This window comes from Dreissena polymorpha, chromosome 14, assembly GCF_020536995.1.
Source record: "Dreissena polymorpha isolate Duluth1 chromosome 14, UMN_Dpol_1.0, whole genome shotgun sequence".
Classification (NCBI taxonomy): Eukaryota; Metazoa; Mollusca; class Bivalvia; order Myida; family Dreissenidae; genus Dreissena; species Dreissena polymorpha.
In genome coordinates, this window is record NC_068368.1 from 14950210 (window position 1) to 14971542 (window position 21333).

Genomic DNA, 21333 nt, shown 5'->3' on the forward strand with positions numbered 1-21333 from the left:
AAACTCTAATGCCTTACATTTTCCTTCCTCGGTCCTCATCTTACAATTTACAACGTAATTATAACATGAGGAGTCTAGTCTTTGTATTTTAGATACTGTGAGGTAATAAATATTGACAGTTTGATTGGCTGCCACTTCTTGTAATGGCTTTTTGATTGTCCAATAATAATGAGTTCCTTTTTTTCTATGATAAGGTTACAGTTATTTCTTGCAATAACTGAATAATTGCTGTACTAAATTGCTCATAAGATACTCATTTTTGTGTTACAAATGTTAATGGATGAACTATATTAAAAATAATAAATTACTTCCCTATTGTTGTGTAGTTATATTTTTAGATGAGGGTTAGAATAAAAAAAACGTCAAGACCTGCCTGTTTTTCTGTTTATCTGACCTCTACATTCTCAATTTGAAAGAAACAAAAAAGATAATATCTATGACGCTGTTTTGTTTTTTGGGGAATAAATATGTTGTTTGACATTTTAAGTGTTAATTTTGACATCATTAGTTTAATATTTATTAATAAGTTTTTGGCTATTTGTGTTGCTCTTTATGTCTATGATATATCACATTTTCTTGGTTTCAAATTGCTTGTTTTGTTGAATCGTTTTCTATTTTACCAAAAATGATTACTTTATAGTTGATTCTGAGAAAAATGACCAACCATTAAAATTGAATGATTTGAAAACCCTGTTGATGTGATAAATTATATTTTAAAAAAATATATCTGACACGTTTATATCAGGCAGGGCATTTTTTTGCAATCATTAAAAAGTTAATGGAAATTTTAATATGCTGAGGCATTTGACAATGTCCTTAAAGAATCTAGAAATAAATACAATTTGTCTTCTATAAACTATCGACTATCATACACATGTTTTGTATGAAGAAGTACAACTAAAAAATGAAAATATTGGTTGTATAGTTATATATGCAATACAAAAAAAATGTTTTAAAACAGGGAAACATGCCGGTGTTTATTAATAATGTCAGTCACCATGCATGTGAAAACATGTTAAATCAAATTTGATTTGCTTCCTATTCAACCTTTTGGATTAACATGGAAAACTTTTGGGGGTTTCAAAACTCGTAATTCTATTTCCAAGTCCATGCAGAACTTCAATAGATGAAAACATGTGGTATTAAAATCAACCAGTTACAATTGCCAGCAGTGTTACATGTAGCCTTTTCCATATTTACTGTCAAACTAGCGAAATAACAAAATAAATAGATTCCTGTATTTATTTTGAGTGTTTACATATTGTTTGGGATTTCATTTGTCAATTATTATAATAAGGAATCTTATCAAATTTTAATACAAATAAAATAATAGTCAGTTCTTGCAGGTTATATATAGTCAGTTCTTGCAGGTTATATATAGTGTTGTCATTACAAAAAATATAAAGTGCGTTTCATTCTGGGAAAATGGGGTGTGATGCATGTGCCATAAAAGTGTAATCCCAGATTTGCCTGTTCAGTCTGCTGTTAGATTTTCTTGTTAGAGTCCCAGATTAGCCTGTTCAGTCTGCTGTTAGATTTTCTTGTTAGAGTCCCAGATTAGCCTGTTCAGTCTGCTGTTTGATTTTCTTGTTAGAGTCCCAGATTAGCCTGTTCAGTCTGCTGTTTGATTTTCTTGTTAGAGAGGTCTCTTCTAAACAAAAATTCATTTTAGGCAGAAACAGGCTAATCTGGGATGACACATAACGCACATGGATTTAACCCTAACACTCATGCATGAAACCCTGTTTTGCCAGATTTAGGGTTTTAATGATGTGGCCACCCTGTCTTGACTTTTTGTCTACATTTACAGTGATTTTTGCCCCAAATAAGCCTTTTTCAGGCTGTTTCTCCATTCCAAAATGTAACATTTTTTGTCAAAAATCGGACCAAAATTTCCCCAAAAATATGCAAAGCATTTCCATTAAACTTAATAAATGGTTAATTGAGTTTATTATACAGAAATATTATTCTGTAGCCCTTTTTGGGTATAAATTTTAAAAGAGGTTTAACATGCACTTATAAACATCAGGAATACTGTTATTTATAATAATAATATTGATAGTGTCCCATTTTTCCCAATTTCATGGTGTATCGCTCTTTTTTCCCCAATCTATAAGGCACAGGCTGTATATTATAAAGCAACAAAAAAAACGCTGATTTATTTTGTAGAAGGATCAACCGGCCGATGACTACACCCCTATCTCCAGGCGGGAGTTTGTTATGAAGCTCATGGGCTCAACAACTGACAAAGAGCTTCGGTGTCAGGTGATATTATTTGTTTATTTCCTATCAGACTTCCCAAAAACTGACAGACAAGATCGACAAATGTGGAGTTGGTCCAATTGATATATTATATGTAGTCCCTTAGAAAGTTATATGAAATATAAGACCTTTCTTATTGTATTCAAGTTTTAAAGGCTACATTTCCATCCTTTAGATAATGATGAACAGTGAACAGCATAAAACCTGAACCACTCAAAAGCAAAGTGAAAATTGCTATTTGCAAACAGCATAAAAATCAGAACAGCCTGCAAGTACCTCGCAGCCTGTTCTGGTTTTATGATGTTTGCAAATAGCAATTTTCACTTCGCTTCTGACTGGGAAAGGGTTAAAATAAATCCAAAAGTTGTATTAGTGTGACATTACCTGCCTGTGTCACCTGTGACAATGTCCTTTCACTGAATATGCTTTGATAACATGTCCAATTTAAGACAGCTATATATGGTTCATAAAAAACAAACAACAAGCTTCCTATGGTGGATGTTTGCAGTAAGTCTTTACTTAAAGCCAAATGATTATAACATATATGTGCTGACTTATGATAAGTTAACATAAAATAATTAGTCTTTTGTTTTTACAATGCATATAAACAGATGGTTGTTCGGTTTTGTTTTGTTTTCAATTTTATTGTTAAAGGATTATTTTCATATTATTGAATATATGGTGGGAAATACCTTTGACAGATTGCAAAAATGCGCTAGATTTGATTGGTGAGATCAATTAATTATTTGGATGTGGCAGATTTACCGACATGTTGTTGAACAAAATGTCTGACACTTATTTTAGTTGTCAGGGTGTCTATTTTAAACATCTGCATGATTTTAGTGTAAAATGGTATCATCATTTTATATACATGGTCAAATACAACATAATTTGTGGAAGTGTGCGAATTTCTATTTTATATGGTCACAAATATAATCTGAATATGATCTTTCAAGATAATAAATACATTGTATATTTAAAAACATGCCGTTTGACAATAGTTTAAAAAAAATAACTGCATTGCTTGTGCATGCTAAAATAGTGTGTATTTTGATCACATAAATATAATGTCATATGATAATTGTCCCTTTCAGCTTTAGTAGGAATATAGATCTTAAGTTTATCATAGAGATTGGTTGTTGTTTTAAAATATGATAAACTATATTATGTCTGAAAATGTGTTCTTATTATGGCTTCGATGACTTATTGTTATTAAACAACAAATATACGGTCCATCAATAGGCGTAGTTCAATTAAGAAGTTAAATTGAAGATTTTCCCCCAAAAAGTTATGTACTTACTTATCTGCTGTTTCTATTGAGATGTAGCTAACACAGGTACACACTCACACACATATGGTTGAGTGCAAAACAATTGCATCTGCGCTCAACTCTCTATATTTTAATGATTACTTAAAAGGACTATTGACAGATTGTGGCATGTATTGAAGCTAGTCATTAAATGCTTAATATTGGTCAATAGAAACATTGGATCAAAAAAAGCTCCAGTAAAAAACAGGAATAAAACTAAAGAAAGAAAGAAAGTAACCCTCAATTGGGCTCGAACCACTGACCATGGAGTAAAAGTGTAACCCTTAAATCAATTGGCAATCCATGCTCATATTTTACACTTTATACAAGCAATCCAGTCGTAGTGTTACAAAATATAACGACAACAACAGAACTCTCCAAATTATTCAATCATTTTGCGTTGCAACGCTTTATCATTTTCAGGTTTTAAAATCGTCAAATGATGCATATAATGGATATTTTAGATCATGGTAAATGTTCAGTTTTACTGTTTCCTCATAAATATTTTAACTACAACAAAAAGTTGCAAATCTCAATAAAATTTGATCAATTTACCAAAATCTGAAAAGGTCCCTTTAAAACGCAATTCCTTCAAAAATGACTTTACTTTCTTTTCAGGGCGTGAATTTCACAAATGCAGATTTTTCAAAACTTGATCTTCGTGGCATAAACTTCAAGTACGCAATCTTGAGGAACGCAAATCTGAGTAATGCAAACTTGTCGTTCTGCAACTTTGAGCGCGCTGATCTGTCACATGCTGTGATTGATGTAGGTATTATTGGTCCATATTCACCTACATGTTCTATTTTTAGTATTTAGTATAAAGAATAGACATAGAACCAAGAAATCTTACTTCATAGTTTTAATAGATGCCAGAAATCCAAATTTTTTAATGTGCCTCTTCCTAAAAAACTATGTAATGTTAGGTGTCATTACTTTGAGGTGTCAGATGCTTAGTTTGACTAAACATTAAAGAATATTACATTTTCAAGAATATTCTTCACTCTTAGACTAAAGTGTAAGACTTTGTTGGTGAATATGGTCTCAGGTCTCGTAATACAATTAGTTTTATTGCTTCCCATAAAATATGATGGGTGTAAGTTTTCTTGGTTCTGATTTTTTGTTCTCATAATGTGATAAATGTGATATATTATTATTGCTTTCAATATTCTGGTTTCACATAATGTGATTAATGTTAAAAATCTGGTTTCACATGATCTGATTTATGTAAACATGCTGGTTTCACATGATATGCTTGATTTAAATATTCTGGTTTCACATTATATGATTGATTTTAATATTCTGGTTTCAGATTATATGATTGATTTTAATATTCTGGTTTTACACTTTACGATTGATTTAAATATACTGGTTTCACATAATGTGATTGATTTAAATATACAGGTTTCACATAATGTGATTAATGTTAAAATTCTGGTTTCTCATAATATGATTATTGAATTATTATGGTTAAACGCTCATAATATGATGGATTTAAGTAATCTTTATTCTCATACAGCTATGCATGTAACAGAGCTAATTATCTTAAGAGGAGAAATTTTCATTAATTATTAAGCTGTTCTCCATGTTTTCTTATCTTTACAACTGGCAATAAATAATTCCAAATAATTCTGTTCATGCAAGCTGTGTTGTAACTTCTCTTCACCAGTCTGCCAATCTTCTTGGTGTAAAGATGTTATGTGCAATCATGGATGGAACATCATTAAAGAGCTGCAACTTTGAAGACCCTGCAGGACAGCGTGCGAATATGGAGGGTAACAACAACAAAAACGTGCTTTTAGCTCACCTTGACCCGTATTCACCAAATAATACTTAAACTTTAGTCTTAGAATAAAGAATATTTTTCAGATTGAAATATTCTGGAATGCTTTTATTGCGAGTCAAACTTGGCAAACTGCCTGTATCTTCATCATTTTTCATGTAGAACATTCTGTTAAGGACATTATCCCCAGCTGTAGCCTTTCTATATTCAACACTAGATGTATTTTTCTTAGTTTAAGTATATTCTTTATTCTTAAGTCTGTAACGTAACAAATATTTGGAGCATTATTGAATAAATATAATAATCAAAATTTGTTTCAACGCAATAAACCAAATTTCATACAATTTTCCAAACGCTGTGAAGCCTAGACCAACATTTTTTGCCTCTGGTATCAAACATCAATAAGTTTCGGAAACTTCAGGTTTTTATCATACTTGATGAATCCTTGTATATTTACGAATCATAAAGATCATCAAAACATCGGTCAACTCCGTATGTATTCGTTATGTGTCCGTTGCATACGTCATATTTACATTGCAAGTGTTAGACACTTGACTTTGTACACGGCCTTTGTCCTTGGTCGTTATTTGTTTGCCCTCAATATTAAGCTTGTGAACCCCTTATAGGCCTATTTTATTGGGTAATCCTCATGCAACTTGGCAGAACATTTTTCTCAATAAAATATTGGCCAAAATCAAAACTGGATCATGTGGGGTCAAAAATTAGGTCACTATGTCAAATGAAAGGAAAGCCTTCAAACACTCTAGAACCCTCATTTGTTCTCAATATTATCAAACTTGGTCTGAACATTCTGTCCCAATTATATCATGGCTAAGTTTGAAAGGTCAGATGAAAGAAGCTTGTGCACACTCTAGAGACCTAATTTTTTACCCAATCTTCATAAGACTTCGGTCATTAGTTTAACTTAAAGAAAATGTACATTTGTTTATGGAATCTCTATATCTTATAAAACTTGCTCTAAACATTTACTTTTATAAAAGTTCTGCCAAGTAAGGTGTGTTTCTGGTCTAAAACAGGAAAACCTGGCTTCATTATAAGATGTTTATTGTCCCCTACCGGTTTCACCGGAGGGGACTTATGGTTTGCGCTCCATCTGTCAGTCAGTCTGTCAGTCAGTCACACTTTTCTGGATCCTGCGATAACTTTAAAAGTTCTTAATATTTTTTCATGAAACTTGAAACATGGATAGATGGCAATATGGACATTATGCACGTCATTTCATTTTGTTTCTACGTCAAAAATTCTGGTTGCTATGGCAACAACAACAATTCTGACAACAGTGGAATTTCTGACAATGGTGGAGCCGGTAGGGGACTATATTGCTTGGCAATAGTCTTGTTAAATACAGCTCCTGGTCATGTTGTAGGGGCCATGATGAAAGGCGTCAATCTGGAGGGAAGTCACATGGCCGGCGTGAATCTACGTGTGGCCAATCTGAAGAACGCAAACCTGCAGAACTGTGATCTTCGAGGAGCAGTTTTAGCTGGAGCTGACCTTGAGGTTACATGCATCTATTAGTTACAAGCCCCTTTTGGTTACACATCACTATTTGTTACACACAACTATTGGTTATACGATATTAGTATCGCCCAGCTAAATCCTGACCACATGTCTACAAATTTGTTAGCTTTTCTGTAGTCTTTGACGTAAATAGTATTTAAAAGATGGAAATCTGAAGTTTAATTGTGTCAAGCGATCTGATTAGTCCATTTTGTGTTATAAATTTAAACCTTTTTAATTAAGCAGGATTGCATGAAAAGTCCAAGGCTTATTATTTTATACTTGGTATCTTTTAGGGAAATCTTAAGAACAAAGCCATGACCTTGTGGTTGCTAGACGGAGACCGTATCAACTATGCCCCAGGACGATCTATTATTGTTATGTTTCCTATCATTGTAATGGGGCCAGAAGGGTATTTTATCATGGCATATTTTTATTTGCTCTGCATGGAGCCCATGGTTTAGGGGAATGGATTGCAATCATTTTACAAAAGTTGATACCATGGAAAGCAAACTGTAGGCTTTTAGTCAACCTTTAAGACTCATCAGTATCTTAGGGTTGGAAATAAAGCCTTAAACACTTGAATCTGGCAAAAAAGGTCTTTAATTTGATTTTCAAAGGGAACACACAACCGTCAATCTGTGTGTCTGAGTGGTATAGGATTAACTCTGTGATCTTGATTCTTGTAGAATTGTAACCTCTCGGGATGTGATCTACAAGAAGCCAACCTGAGAGGCGCCAATCTGAAGGGGGCCGCGTTTGAGCTGATGTTGAACCCCCTGCATATGGCGCAGGCTGTCAGATGAATGTAGTCTTATATTGTGTGATTTTGTTGCATAATATAAGTCTTGTTTTGGGACAATGGGGCTTAATGTATGTGCTTAGTGTCGTACCACAAGCAAATCAGGGACGAAACTTTCCGACTAAACTGGATTTTTGTTTAGAACAAACTTTCTTCAAACAAAAAATGACATAAAAGTGGAAAGTGTATCCATTCATGTCTGTGCGAACTGCACAGGCTAATGTGGGACGACACTTAATGCATATTCCTTAAGCCCTGTTTTCCCTGAACGAGGCTCATTTTATTTATTTTTCAATCTTAGACCAACACATGAATATGAACTAAGAAAGTTTAATAAAGTAGATATGTTTTAATAAGCAGATAATGTATTCATAAATTAATTTGTGTGAACTTTAATGAAATTTATAATAAGCAAGTTATTCTAAGCACTATGTCAATACTGAATCGTTTTGTGGCATACTTTGCATCTTGTTTTGTGGGAAAACAGGGCTTAACAAATGTGCATAAATTGTCATCCCAGATGAGTCTGTGCAGTGAAATCAGGCTAATCAGGGATGATACTTTTAGCCCAAACTGGATGTTTGTTTGGAAGAGACTTCTTTTAAAACGAAAATATCTTTAAAAGTGGAAAGTGTCATCCCTGATTAACCTGTATTAACTTTACATGCTAATCTGAGAACAATTCTGAAAGTACGTGCCGTACGTTATTAGCTCGGCTGTTTTTGGAGAAAACCCGAGGTATTGTCATAGCCAGCCCGACGTCCGACGTCCGCATCGTGCTAAAACCTTAACATTTTGTTGAGGTTTTGAACATTGGCTCTAAAATGAAAGTGCTTATACCTACAACTTTGAAACTTCACATGTAGCTACACCTTGATGAGTTCTACACGCCACACCCATTTTTGGGTCTCTAGGTCAAAGGTCAAGGTCACTGTGACCTCTAAAAAAAAAAAAAGAAATTCTGACAAGCTTTCGCAGCCAAGCGTGGCACCCGTTATGCGGTGCTCTTGTTAGCTCATCTATTTTTTGAAAAAAAACTTACTTACCATCATGAGAGGACTGGGTAGGCAAAGTTAAATAACTCTGGCGTGCAATTTGACAGAATTATGTGCCCTTTTTATACTTAGAAAATTGAAAATTTTGGTTAAGTTTTGCGTTTAGGTCCACTTTTCTCAGAAAGTATCAATGCTATTGCATTCAAACTTGGAACACTTACTTACTATCATGAGGGGACTGGGCAGGCAAAGTTAGATAACTCTGGCGTGCATTTTGACAGAATTATGTGCCCTTTTTATACTTAGAAAATTGAAAATATTGGTTAAGTTTTGTGTTTAGGTCCATTTTATTCCGTAAGTATCAAAGCTATTGCTTTCATACTTGCAACACTTACTAACTATCATAAGGGGACTGGGCAGGCAAAGTAATGTAACTCTGACTAGCATTTTGACAGAATTATGGGCCCTTTTTATACTTAGAAAATTGAAAATTTGGTTAAGTTTTGTGTTTAGGTCCACTTTATTCCTACAGTATCAAAGCTATTGCTTTCATACTTGCAACACTTATTAACTATCATAAGGGGACTGTGCAGGCAAAGTTATGTAACTCTGACTGGCATTTGGGCAGAATTATGGGCCCTTTATACTTAGAAAATTGAAAATTTGGTTAAGTTTTGTGTTTTGGTCCACTTTACCCCTAAAGTATCATAGATATTGCTTTCATACTTGGAACACTTGCAAACTATCATAAGGGTACAGTAAAAGGACAAGTTGCATAACTCTAGTTGTCATTTTTACGGAATTATGGCCCTTTTTTGACCCACTTTACTTCTTAACTATCAAGGCTATTGCTTTCAAACTTCAAATACTTTCATGCTATCATGAGGTTACTGTACCTGGCAAGTTGAATTTTACCTTGACCTTTGAATGACCTTGACTGTCAATGTCAAATTATTAAATGTTGCTTAAATTGCCATAACTTCTTTATTTATGATTAGATTTGATTGATACTTTGACAAAACCATCCCCCGTGCCCTCCCCCCCTCCCCCCCTCCCCCCCTCCCCCCCCCCCCTCGAATCCCCCCCCCCTATTTTTTTTTTTTTTTTTTTTTTTTTTTTTTAAAGATCATCTCACAAATGACCACCACACCCTCACACTATACCCCCCCACCCCACCTCCACCCCAAATTTCATTTTTTTAAATGTAATAAATGTCCACATTCCCATGTTATACACCCCTCTTCACTCCACTCCTCCCTCCTTTGTGATTGAAAATGAGAGTCCCTTCACCTTTAAAAAGAAAATAGATGAGCGGTCTGCACCCGCAAGGCGGTGCTCTTGTTTTTCTAAATGCCACACTATTGTTTCGAGAATTTTGTGCCCTTAAACTTATGTTATTTTTAATTTTATTAAAACGACGTGAAGCTTTTTGACAATGTGTGAGGTTACTGTGAAAAAGCAAAAGACAAACTTTTAATGTTACATTTAATATTATTACTATGCCCTTCGGAGAAGAAGAAGGGGTATATTGTTTTGCTGGATGTCGGTCTGTCTGTTGGTAGACCATGTCGTTTCCGATCAAAAACTGGTCAACAAATTGACCGATTGGCTTGATACTTCACGTGTGCATTGGCATTGGACAGTAGATGACCCCTATTGAAATTGGGGTTACTAGGTCAAAGGTCAAGGTCACTGTCACAATAAGTGTGAAAATTGTCTCTGATCATTAAATTATCAACGAAAATTGACCGATTGGCTTGATACTTCACATGTGCTTTGGCCTTGGACAGTAGATGACCCCTATTGAAATTGGGGTCAGTAGTTCAAAGCCCTGTTTTGGTGGCATATGTCTCCGACCGTGGAACTCTTGTTACTTAAGTTGTGCACCTGCTTGAAGTGAGTGTTTGCTTGGATGTTTGTCAAGTTGGATGTTATACAAGTTTTTTTTGTAATACTTAGCCATAAAAATGCAATAGCTTGTGTCTATTTCATCTATTTGAAGGTGTCATTTTTTTCTTAATCATTTTAATATTTGGCTTATCAAATCAATCGCGCTAAATCTTATACACTAATCTTATACACATATTTGCTTTAGCCAATCATAATGGAGACATGCCAAACAGGTACAGTTGAATTTATACAAAATAGATGATCGTTTTATTCAGGGACCAACACATGTCTGATGTAATAACCGGTGTTAACTGATAGTAAATGTAGATATACTGTTTTATTTAGGGGCCAATAGGTCCCTGATGTAATGGCTGGTGTTAGCTGATAGTGTAAGCTGATAGTATTTACACAATTTCATCGAATTTGTGCTTATCTTATAAAGGTATTTAATTAATAGAGGAACATACATAAACGTATTTTCATTACAGTTGGAATGGTCATTTTTCTATTGCAACAATAAACAGTTCACTTAGTGCATATTTAATATTTAATTGTTGTCTCGTTTGACGTTGCTTCGTATGCTTTGTTCTTTCAATTTTGTGCCAAAATAATATTGTGAAATAAATGCATCATTATTGTCACCTGTTTGTCTGCGTGACTTTTATACCCCTCCAAAACCCTGAAATTGGGAAAATTCATGTCACGAAATCATCAGATTGGCAGCATCATTAGGAATTATGGGTCTTTTTAATTTCTTGGTGTTAATTGCACAAATCAATTCAATTACAAATAATCATCTACATGAATTTTAGCTTGAAATGTTAAGTTTCAGAGCTCATTGTTAACTTTTAGATAATGCTCTTTTAGAACAGAATTGACGAAATTTTCATTCATTTTGGGAATTTCTCCGACGATAATCAGGAATTTCGCAGTTTTTACTCAATTGGGAAAATACCGTTTACGGGTACTTTATAAAGAAGGAAACACAATCGCTGGTCATTCGCTCTAACTGTCAAATGTGACCTATTAATATGTTGGAGTAGAACGGTGTTTTATTTTAATGACCTCGCATTGGAAGCATTTTTATTTGGTCATGGAACATTTAAACAGTAAGAAATTGTGTCTTTGAGTATTGAAATATCAGCAAAGGATGGCAAAACTGTTAGAATATTCCATTGCATGATTGAAATTCTAAAAGTTGAAACGCTTTTCGAATATTGTGGAATTTGTTTTATTTTATTAACACTTTAATTTTCGATTTGTAGTAAAATTAGTAAAAATAATAAATTGTCTCGTTAGGCAAAATCTTTATATAGTAAATAGTAGTAGTAAATTACTATGAAGCGAATATTTGGAATAAATATTTATTTGATGAAAACCGGTTTGCAAAAGGTGGTTGCATTCATATACCGGGGTAAGCATGTATAGAAAGTGTTGATAAGTCGTAGTTTATATACACAATTAGGCAATATATTAATTATTTTGGCAGTAGTTAGTGTCTTGATATAACATTTACACGAAAGACAACGGATTTTAAAACGCCTACGTTGTTTTGTTGTTTGTTTACTGATAATGAACTTAATATTGAACACGACATGCTCACAGGGGTAGATCGTACTGGTGAGGCTTAAATTAGCAAAATATTAACTGGTGTTCATATTGGCGGCAAACGGCTGATTGTACAATGTTTTCGTCCGAACTTTTCAAACGTTCGTACATTTACCATACTTTTTGGACACTATCACTAGGCGCAGGATGATTTACTGATCACCATTTAAACATTTTACGTTTAACCCATTTATGCCTAGTAGAATCTCACATCCTTCAAAATGGGATCAATTTATTTTCAAAATTAGGGATGTCTAGTATATTTATTTCTATATTGAGAATATTCCTTACGGAAATTCCTTTAAGCAAACAGCGCAGGCCCTGATGAGACGCCGCATCATGTGGCGTCTCATCTGGGTCTTCGTTGTTTGCCAAGGACTTTTTTTCTAGACGCTAGGCATAAATGGGTTAATGCATTTTTTTAATGCAAATATAAATATGTACACCTAATACGTATACGAAAACAGCAACAATTAAACAAATACAATCACAGTTTAACAATTGTTCCAACAAACAACTGTGAAACCTTAGCGATTTCGCAGTATAAAAATTGAAGGGGTTTTATAAACAATTTATGACAGATGGCTATTTGTTTCGAAATATTTCAAGAAATAACCATGTATATGACCATTTAAATCTTTGATAGGATGAAAAGTGTTCGTGTGAAAATGTCATCTTGGTGACAAAAGATCGAGGTTTTGATAATGTATACCAATCATGCTTTAAATGTTCTCATGACATTCCTGAAATGTTTGATTCCTATACGATTCATTACATTACATTTTTAATTCCAATTACATTTTTTGCCATTAACAATCGGTCTTTAAACCCTGTTAGTATGATACCAATACAAAAATCACGAACTCACTAATTATTGAGTATAAATGAAATTGTTTTAATTATTTTTATGATTAACATAATAATGAATTAAAGCAATTAAAAACAAATAATAAAAAAACGATTCTAAAGTATAAAAGATAACTTAAAAAATAATATATGTCTTTACATTTATAATGAAAATTGCTCAGTAAGCAGGTACCTTACAAAAGACACTTGTAAGATTACTCATATGGGCCGCGTTCTGTGAAAAGGGGGTTAAATGAATGTGCGAAAAGTGTCGTCTCAGATAAGCCTGTGCAGTCCGCACAGGCTAATCAGGGACGACACTTTCCGCTTGTATGGTATTTTTCGTTTACAAAAAGTATCTCCTTTGCAAAATACCAGTTTAGGCGGAAAGTGTTGTCTCTGATTAGCCTGTGAGGACTGCACAGGCTTATCTGAGGTGACACTTTACGCAGATGCATTAAATCCCCTTTTCACAGAGCGAGGCTCATGTAGTAAACCTATAAGACTTTTAAGCCTGGTCAATAACCTACGTAACACAAGTACTAGGTCATGTGCAACCCATAGTTATTAATAACATATTGGTCAACGTTTTAGAACAAGATATGTTTATCACGCCTTGATCTATTTAAAGGAATCAGCTAGAAATACGTAGAGAACGTGCCATTTTCATAACGTCGGGTTCATCCCAAGCAGTATTGAAACAGTAATCACGAGCTGTTCTCTGTTACTATGCCAGAGCGTGTTTTGCTATTGTTTCAAAGACATACACAATGGAATGTCATATACCGTATTAATTATTCTCTACACTCACAAAAAATACATTCCATAAGTCACGGCCGTTAATCGAGAGCGCTACCTCTATTTTGAGATGCATTAATAAACGAGAAAGGCTACTTCCGAGGTGGCGCTCATGCCCGGATTATTTTACAGGATGATTACGTGTTATATGTTGTTGTTCTTGTTTTTTTTTTACATAGTTCGCATTGTTTTAGAATAGCGCTTTCATCACAGAAAACTATTGCTTGGAACATTAAGAAGTTAATGCATGCACACAAAAATCGGCTTCCAGCATTTTTCAAAAAGAGATGGAGCCAATGCCAAGGATGTGACGCTAAGAATATGAGGTGGCGTCAATGCACATTTATACCTATTTTAAAGTCATATACCGGTATTTTATGTAATGTTATCTATTATTTTGACAGGACTTACATTAATTTTTGTAAGTTGACTACATTTGAGTCGCGTGCGTTTTTAATTAGAAAATAAGTAGTTTTCTAATAATATTTTGATGGATTTAAAAGTTCGTCTTTGCAAGATAAGAACATCTTACATGTATTATACAAAATATTAACGGAAAAAAGACCAAACTATCTTAATTTTTTTAAGTTGATAGTGGGTAAAACAATAGAAATGAGCCTAATTAAGATTTGCTGACATTGGCCTTTTAGTAAATTAAGCATGTGGATTAAGCGACAGATATCATCGTTTCAAGAAAAAGCATTATCTTATATTTACTCCGTAAACTATCATACTGTATAAACAAAACTGCTGTCAATGAACAATTGTGATAATTTTGAGAATTTAGTTATTGTTTTTTTTAGTTTTACACATTTTTGGAATATATCGTACGCTATGTTTTATTCATGTTGGTGACTTCTTAATTGAGGTGATAACTTATATATTAACAAAAACTACAGCGTATTCATTATAGAATATGTTTATATTCTGTGAAGATTTTGGCCGTCGTATGTACGTTGAAAAATAAGTAAATATAACACATTAAATTACAGGGTGCCGAATCAACGAGATTTTCAGGGGGTTACACACGGGCTAGACAGAATGTAAACACATCGTTGAGAATTTTATTTTTGCAATATCTCAAGCTATTGAAATACATTTACAAACATCTTTAGTGCATAAAAGACAGTTTTTCTTGCAGTTTGTGCGGATATCTTAAGGTATAAGAATAAATCCTTGAATACGTCTGAACTCGATGAAAAAATTTCACCTTGCGAGACGAATAGTCGTCCAGAATACATGGACTTTTTAAACAAGAACACAGGCTTATTAAATAAAGTAATTCTGGTGTATTTTCCATTGCCTTAAGCAGCAGAAAAATCTGTCTTTTATGCACTAGATGAAATTCTATAGAAAAATTGTTTTAAAGTTATTTGGAAAAAAATCAGCACTTACCGGTGTGTTACATACAATGATGTTTAAATGGGAAAACCCAACAAAGTCACGTGATCCTGCACCCTGATTATCTATCAAAGGGCGTCATGTGATGATGTCATGGCGATACGGCTGTTAATTGATACATCCTGCATTAGCGCCACCTCCTATAATTAGCGCCATCTCCTAAGCTTTGGCTCCATCTCTTATGGCAAAATGCAAAATTATCAATTACGTCGGCAAAAAGCCAATATTTGTGTGCATGCAGCATCAAATATATGTTGTACGCAATCGTTTGATGTCGTTATCGATTTAATTGGGTGGAAATTTGCTCGTCACACAGGAAAAACTTATCGAATACTTTTTAAAACTCCACAATGCCACAACTTATAAAGGTTCCCACATTGTTAAATGGGTTGAGAATGTATGTTTCTTAACATTTTTAGATAAATTATCTTTGCTGTATCGCACTACATTTTCCAATTTTAAAAATAATGCGATGTATGCTGAAAAAACATTTAAAACCAAATCACCCTGTACAATTATCCATGACATTTCAAAACATCCGGGCTTTAGCGCCACCTCTGAAGTAGCATTGGCTCAATTATTAATGCATCTCAAAAGAGGTGGCGCCCATGATTAACGGTCGTGATAAGTATTGTTTTACGCTTGAAATGAACCTAAGAAAAATCGTACTTGTGTCTCATCCGATCCAAGATTCAATAGAGACACAGTTAAGACAGGCATCTTACAATAGCTCATCTACGTATTTTTGTGAAAAAAAGGATATCGAAAGCTTACGCGGTGCCGTCCACACATGCTTATTAAGGGACGAACGTTTCCGTTTTAATGGCATTTTTTCATTTAAAGGAAGCCACTTGTTGGTACCCTTACGTTACGTACATGCATACAGCCTTGTTTTTACATTACGAGACTCTAGTGGTCCAATCTAGTTGACCTCACATGCAGGAACCGCGCGCGAGCTTTGCAAACACTTTATATGTCAACGAGAAAAAAATGTAAAGGGTTTCATATACTGGTCTAACGACGCATTCATGTGTACAATTAACTTCGCATGGTTTGTAACACACATTTCGGCTTGTTATTCTAAAGAACATATTGAACACAGGCACTCCAAATCAAATACTTATTTCAGCATTAAATGACTTATATTCATATTCGAACAATATTTATTTCATACGAGGTTTTAACTTGCAGTCAAACGGATGCCTTTCATAATGCTGCACGTAACATGGCAACACACTGCAGACTGCACAGGCTATTGGGAGGCGACACTTTACGCACATGCATTAAGCACATTGCATGCTGGGAAATTTGTCGTCTGCAAAAATGTCTTCTGCTGAATTTCTAAAATTAGCATTTTCTTCGATTTTTTTTTCAAAGAATACTATCAGAAAAGCAAACAGTTTGGATCCTGATGAGACGCCACGTTCTGTGGCGTCTCATCTGGATCCAAACTGTTTGCAAAGGCCTTCAAAATTCGGTTCCAGCACTGAAAGGGTTAAGCACTTTTTTTCTAGAACGATGCACTTGTCCTAGTAGGTCGGATTGTTTTCCATACTATCATTCACACACTATTAGCTGGTTCAATTTCTAAATTGTCGTGCAACTATTTCAATAAATTTCGTACTGATAAAAAAAGTAATATTATATCACTTTAAAAGTTTATTGTTTACCCAACGGACGCAGGCCGCAATTTGATTGCTCGATATTAAAACGTTTCGAGGATCACAGTTTTATATTAATCGCAAACCAAACACTGTTGGAATGCGAAAAATTGCCTGGAAACAATCAAACGTCGATCCTCGAAATGTGCTTGATTTGTCTCTAGAATGTTTGCATACAGATTGCATATCTTTGAGAGGCATGATGTTATATGTTGTTCATGATTTTTAGCCAACAATTATCATACGAATGCCATTATGCTCTAATCACCTAAAGACAAGCTTGTCTTTTGGACTACAACGTGTTTAGCTAGTCAGATTAATCATTGGATGGCCAAGTAATTGTTTACTATAAACGGTATAATTCTCGAATCGTATTATAGTTGGGCAATGTCGGCGTGAGACATATATATGCAGCCTTAAAAGACAAAAAGTGACAATGCAACAGTAATTGAAAAAAACGTAAAAGCTGTTTGTGTGAATTATTTGAACAATGCCTTGCAACGGAGAAGAATTCGGACATTCTTATTTTTGCTTGCCGATGGGTGATCATGAAAAATCATACTTTACGTTCTTTTCGGAATACAACAGACTTGGACACGGAGCGGCCATATTTGAGGCCATTTTGCTTAACGTGATATTCTGCCTAAGTTTGCTGGTAAATCTGATCGTCATCTGGTATATGTGGAGGTCAAAACTGCGAAAGACAGTCACGAACTATTTTGTTCTCAATCTCGTATTGGCGGATATCGCCTTTGTGATTACTGCGCCTCTGACGGCTTATATTCGGCTACAGGCAACGTGGACGCTGGGACAGGGGATGTGTTCCTTTGTCGTTTACTGGATTTTAGTATGTGGCACCGTTACCATTTGGCTCATGACCGCAATCAGCATTGACCGATACACTAATGTCACGCACGTGACGTCGTCCCCAGCGCGTGTACGTTTATGGAAAGTGTTTGGGATCAGTTTTGCTATATGGACGACATGCGTTTTAAGCTTTTTGCCTGTCAGTGTTTTTTTTCGCGTCAAAGACACGCGCTTTGAAAACTCGTCCGTGAAATTCTGCACACTTATATGGCCGGACACAAATCACGTGTATTCTATGGTATTTACTGTCCTGGTTTCTGTTGTTTGCTACATTTTTCCAGTGGCCATAATCAGCACCAACTACTATCGGATATACCAGAAATATTCAGAATCGAAACGCGCAGTGGAAAACTTTAATTCGGACAACATTATGCGCGCGCAGCAACCGGACTCACGTCATCAGCGGAACAAGAAAGTAGTCCGGACCCTTATTGTTCTGGTGATGGCGTTTATAGTAATGTGGCTTCCGGTTTCCATTGTTTTGGGGGTCATCGAATACGATGTGTCCCACGGGCATAATCGAATACCGTCGTCCGTCCTGATATGGGCAACCGCTTTGGCGTATCTCAACACGTTGGTTAACGCGTTCATTTACGGATCCATGTTTATTGACCTGCGTCGCATGCGTCTCTTGTGCCGGAAGTGGATCCCCGGGCGCGACCGGAACAAGATCGCCGTCGGCCCCGCAACACATGTCATAGATCCGACAATTAATATTTGTAATTGAAAAGTTGATTGTTTTTCTGATTTTGGTGGCAATGATCGTGTCGCTGGTGGTGGTGTTTATTATTATTATTATTATTATTTTGATGATGATACAAATTAAGAGTTGTTTTTGAAAGTGCTGAATAACACATGTGTCTCTAATGACTGTGCATATAACTGTTCGTTGATAATTGCTACCTTAACATGGGAGCAATTATTTTGTAAGTTTTTTTAAAGTTATTTTACAATATGAGTCTACATATTATAAATCATGTAATCCGTGTTGCGTGGCCAGTTTTAAACCCAGGGCCACGATTTTAGCTTTGTACAGGACCACTATACAATGTTACAGACCAAATATTAAACCCCTGACTCTAGCTTTCACGGAGAAAAATATTTGTTTAATCTATTTGATGGCGTTCACTTGAAGAGGGCTAGAACGATAGTAACAACTTTGGACGAGGACCTCAAATGACTCGTCGTTGTAAAGTTTCGAGAAAATATAGGAGATGTAGTTTGAAAAACATTGTTGATGACACACGGTGGTTGACGCCAATCCGCCGAGCGGCATAGGATGTAGCAAAGTAAAATAGGCGGACGATGTCACGAAGGATCATATAGTCTCGCATGCGGCGTTGCATGACTGTTTCAATTGACGTGACTGACGTAACGACGTCAATGGAAATATCGCAAATCTGTTGCGTGGACCGATACGTGAAGGCCATTTTAACGAAGCACAGGAAAGGATACAGCCGAGACTCGAGGCGGCGAAATTGAAACTCTAGACTCGGCGTGAACGGCTATTTTTGCACAAAAGCTGCGGCGTATGAGGCTCTCGCGTGATCATTTAATAGACTTTTTTTAAACTGAACACACGCGTAATGGGTAAGTAAAGGTAAAAATCAAAACACATGACAAGTTTATTGTTGTTAAAAACAAAATGTTAATAGATGCGATAAAATGTGTGAAGTGTTAATAAGTGTGTGCACAACCCCGTTATGAGATACTAATTGTGATAAGAAAAACGCGAGACATTTTACGTGTGGTGTTAAAACTAATTGTATTTTAATTATCGTGGCATATGAATACTTGTGATGAATCACACGACATAGCCATAAGTATCACAAAACAACAACACGCTAATCGTGTATCGTTCCGATTAAAAACATGAGTTCGCAGGCTACTAGATTTAAGAACATGATCAATAAAAAAAGCGCGCGAAGCATTTGCGGCCGACGAAAACGGCCAATAATCAACAGTTGCATGACAAAACCCTAGATAAATCTACTGACCAAGAACTTTTCAAACATGTGTACATTTACCATACTTATTTGACACTATCATAATGCGCAAGATGATTTACTGATCTCCATTTAAACATTTTACGTTTGATGCAATTTTTATGACCCCGGTAGGGTGGCATACAGCATTTGAACCCTACGTCTGAAAATTTTAACATTGGCCATACTGTTTGCAATATTGAAGATAGCAACATGATAATTGGCACGCATGTGTATCTCTTGGAGCTGCACATTTTGATTGGTGAAAGGTCAAGGTAAAGGTCATCCTTCAAGGTCAAAGGTCAAAAAATAAATCCAAGGGAAGTAATAAGCTTTAAAGGGAGATATTTTGTACTTATCGTTTGACAGGTTCAGATAATTTTAACAAGGGAAGTAATATTTTTATTATATCCCTTACAAAATATTACTTCCCTTGTAAAAATCATCTGTACCTGCCAAATGATTTTAAAAAAATCGATCAAAGCGGCGCAGTAGGGCGCATTGTGTTTCTGACGAACACATATCTTGCTTAAAATGCAAATATAAATATGTAAACTTGAAACGCATACGAGAATAACAACAATAAAACTAATAGAACACCAGTTTTACATTTGTTGCTGCATCAACAGTGAAACCTTAGCGATTTCGCGGTATAAAAATTGAAGGGTTTGTATTAACAATTTATGAGAGATGGCTATATTTGTTTCGAAACATTTCGAGAAATAACCATGTATACGACCATTTAAATCTTTGATAGGATGAAAAGTGTGCTTGTAAAAATTTCTTCGGGGTGACAAAAGATCGAGACATTGATATATGTATACCAATAATGGTTTAAATGCACTCATGACATTCCTGAAATGTTTGATTCCAATGCGATTTATTAAATTAAATTTTTAATTCCAATTACATTTTTGCCATTATCGGTCTTTAAACCCTGTTCGTATGGTACCAATAAAAAAATCACGAATTCACTAATTATTGAGTATAAATAAAATTATTTTAATTATTTTTATAGTGAATTTAAGCAATTAAAAACAATTAAATAATAAAAACGATTCTAAAATACAAAAGATAACTTAAAAAATAATATATGTCTTTACATTTATAGGGAAAATTGCTCAGTAAGCAGGTACCTTACAAAAGACACAAGGTTACTCATATGGGTCGCGTTCTGTGAAAAGGGGGTTAAATGAATGTGCGTAAAGTCTCGTCCCAGATTAGCCTGTGCAGTCCGCACAGGCTAATCAGGGACGACACTTTCCGCTTTTATGGTACTTTTCGTTTACAAAAAGTATTTTCTTTGCAAAAATCCAGTTTAGGCGGAATGTGTCGTCGCTGATTAGCCGGTGCAAACTGCCAAGGCTAATCTGGGACGACACTTTACGCACATACATTAAATCTCCCTTTTCACAGAGCGAGGCTCATGTAGTTAACCTACAAGAATTTCAAGAAAGGTCAATGATCTACGTAATACAAGTATTAGGTCATGTGCAACCCATAATTAATTATTAAGAACATATTGGTCAACGTTTTAGAACAAGATATGTTGACCACGACTTGATCTATTAAAAGGAATCAGCTAGAAACACACATTAGAACGTA

At 34.9% G+C, this 21333-nt stretch overlaps 1 protein-coding gene across 1 annotated transcript; it reads left to right on the plus strand.

Annotated features, from left to right (window-relative positions):
• The first annotated feature begins 967 nt into the window (after positions 1-967).
• Positions 968-9665, plus strand: LOC127857195 (BTB/POZ domain-containing protein KCTD9-like). The gene is made up of 6 exons (XM_052393611.1): positions 968-988; positions 2170-2265; positions 4190-4339; positions 5241-5346; positions 6742-6875; positions 7565-9665. The coding sequence occupies exons 1-6, from the start codon at positions 968-970 to the stop codon at positions 7679-7681; spliced, it is 624 nt and encodes a 207-aa protein (XP_052249571.1). The 3' UTR covers positions 7682-9665.
• The last annotated feature ends 11668 nt before the right edge of the window (positions 9666-21333 follow it).

What these genes read in the sequence shown, in the direction of transcription:
- LOC127857195 (XM_052393611.1), top strand. Translation starts at nt 968, where the DNA reads ATGCCGGTGTTTATTAATAAT. An exon ending in TGTCACATGCTGTGATTGAT is followed by an intron (nt 4,340 to 5,240) that starts GTAGGTATTATT and finishes TCTCTTCACCAG; the next exon opens with TCTGCCAATCTTCTTGGTGT. An exon ending in TAGCTGGAGCTGACCTTGAG is followed by an intron (nt 6,876 to 7,564) that starts GTTACATGCATC and finishes TGATTCTTGTAG; the next exon opens with AATTGTAACCTCTCGGGATG.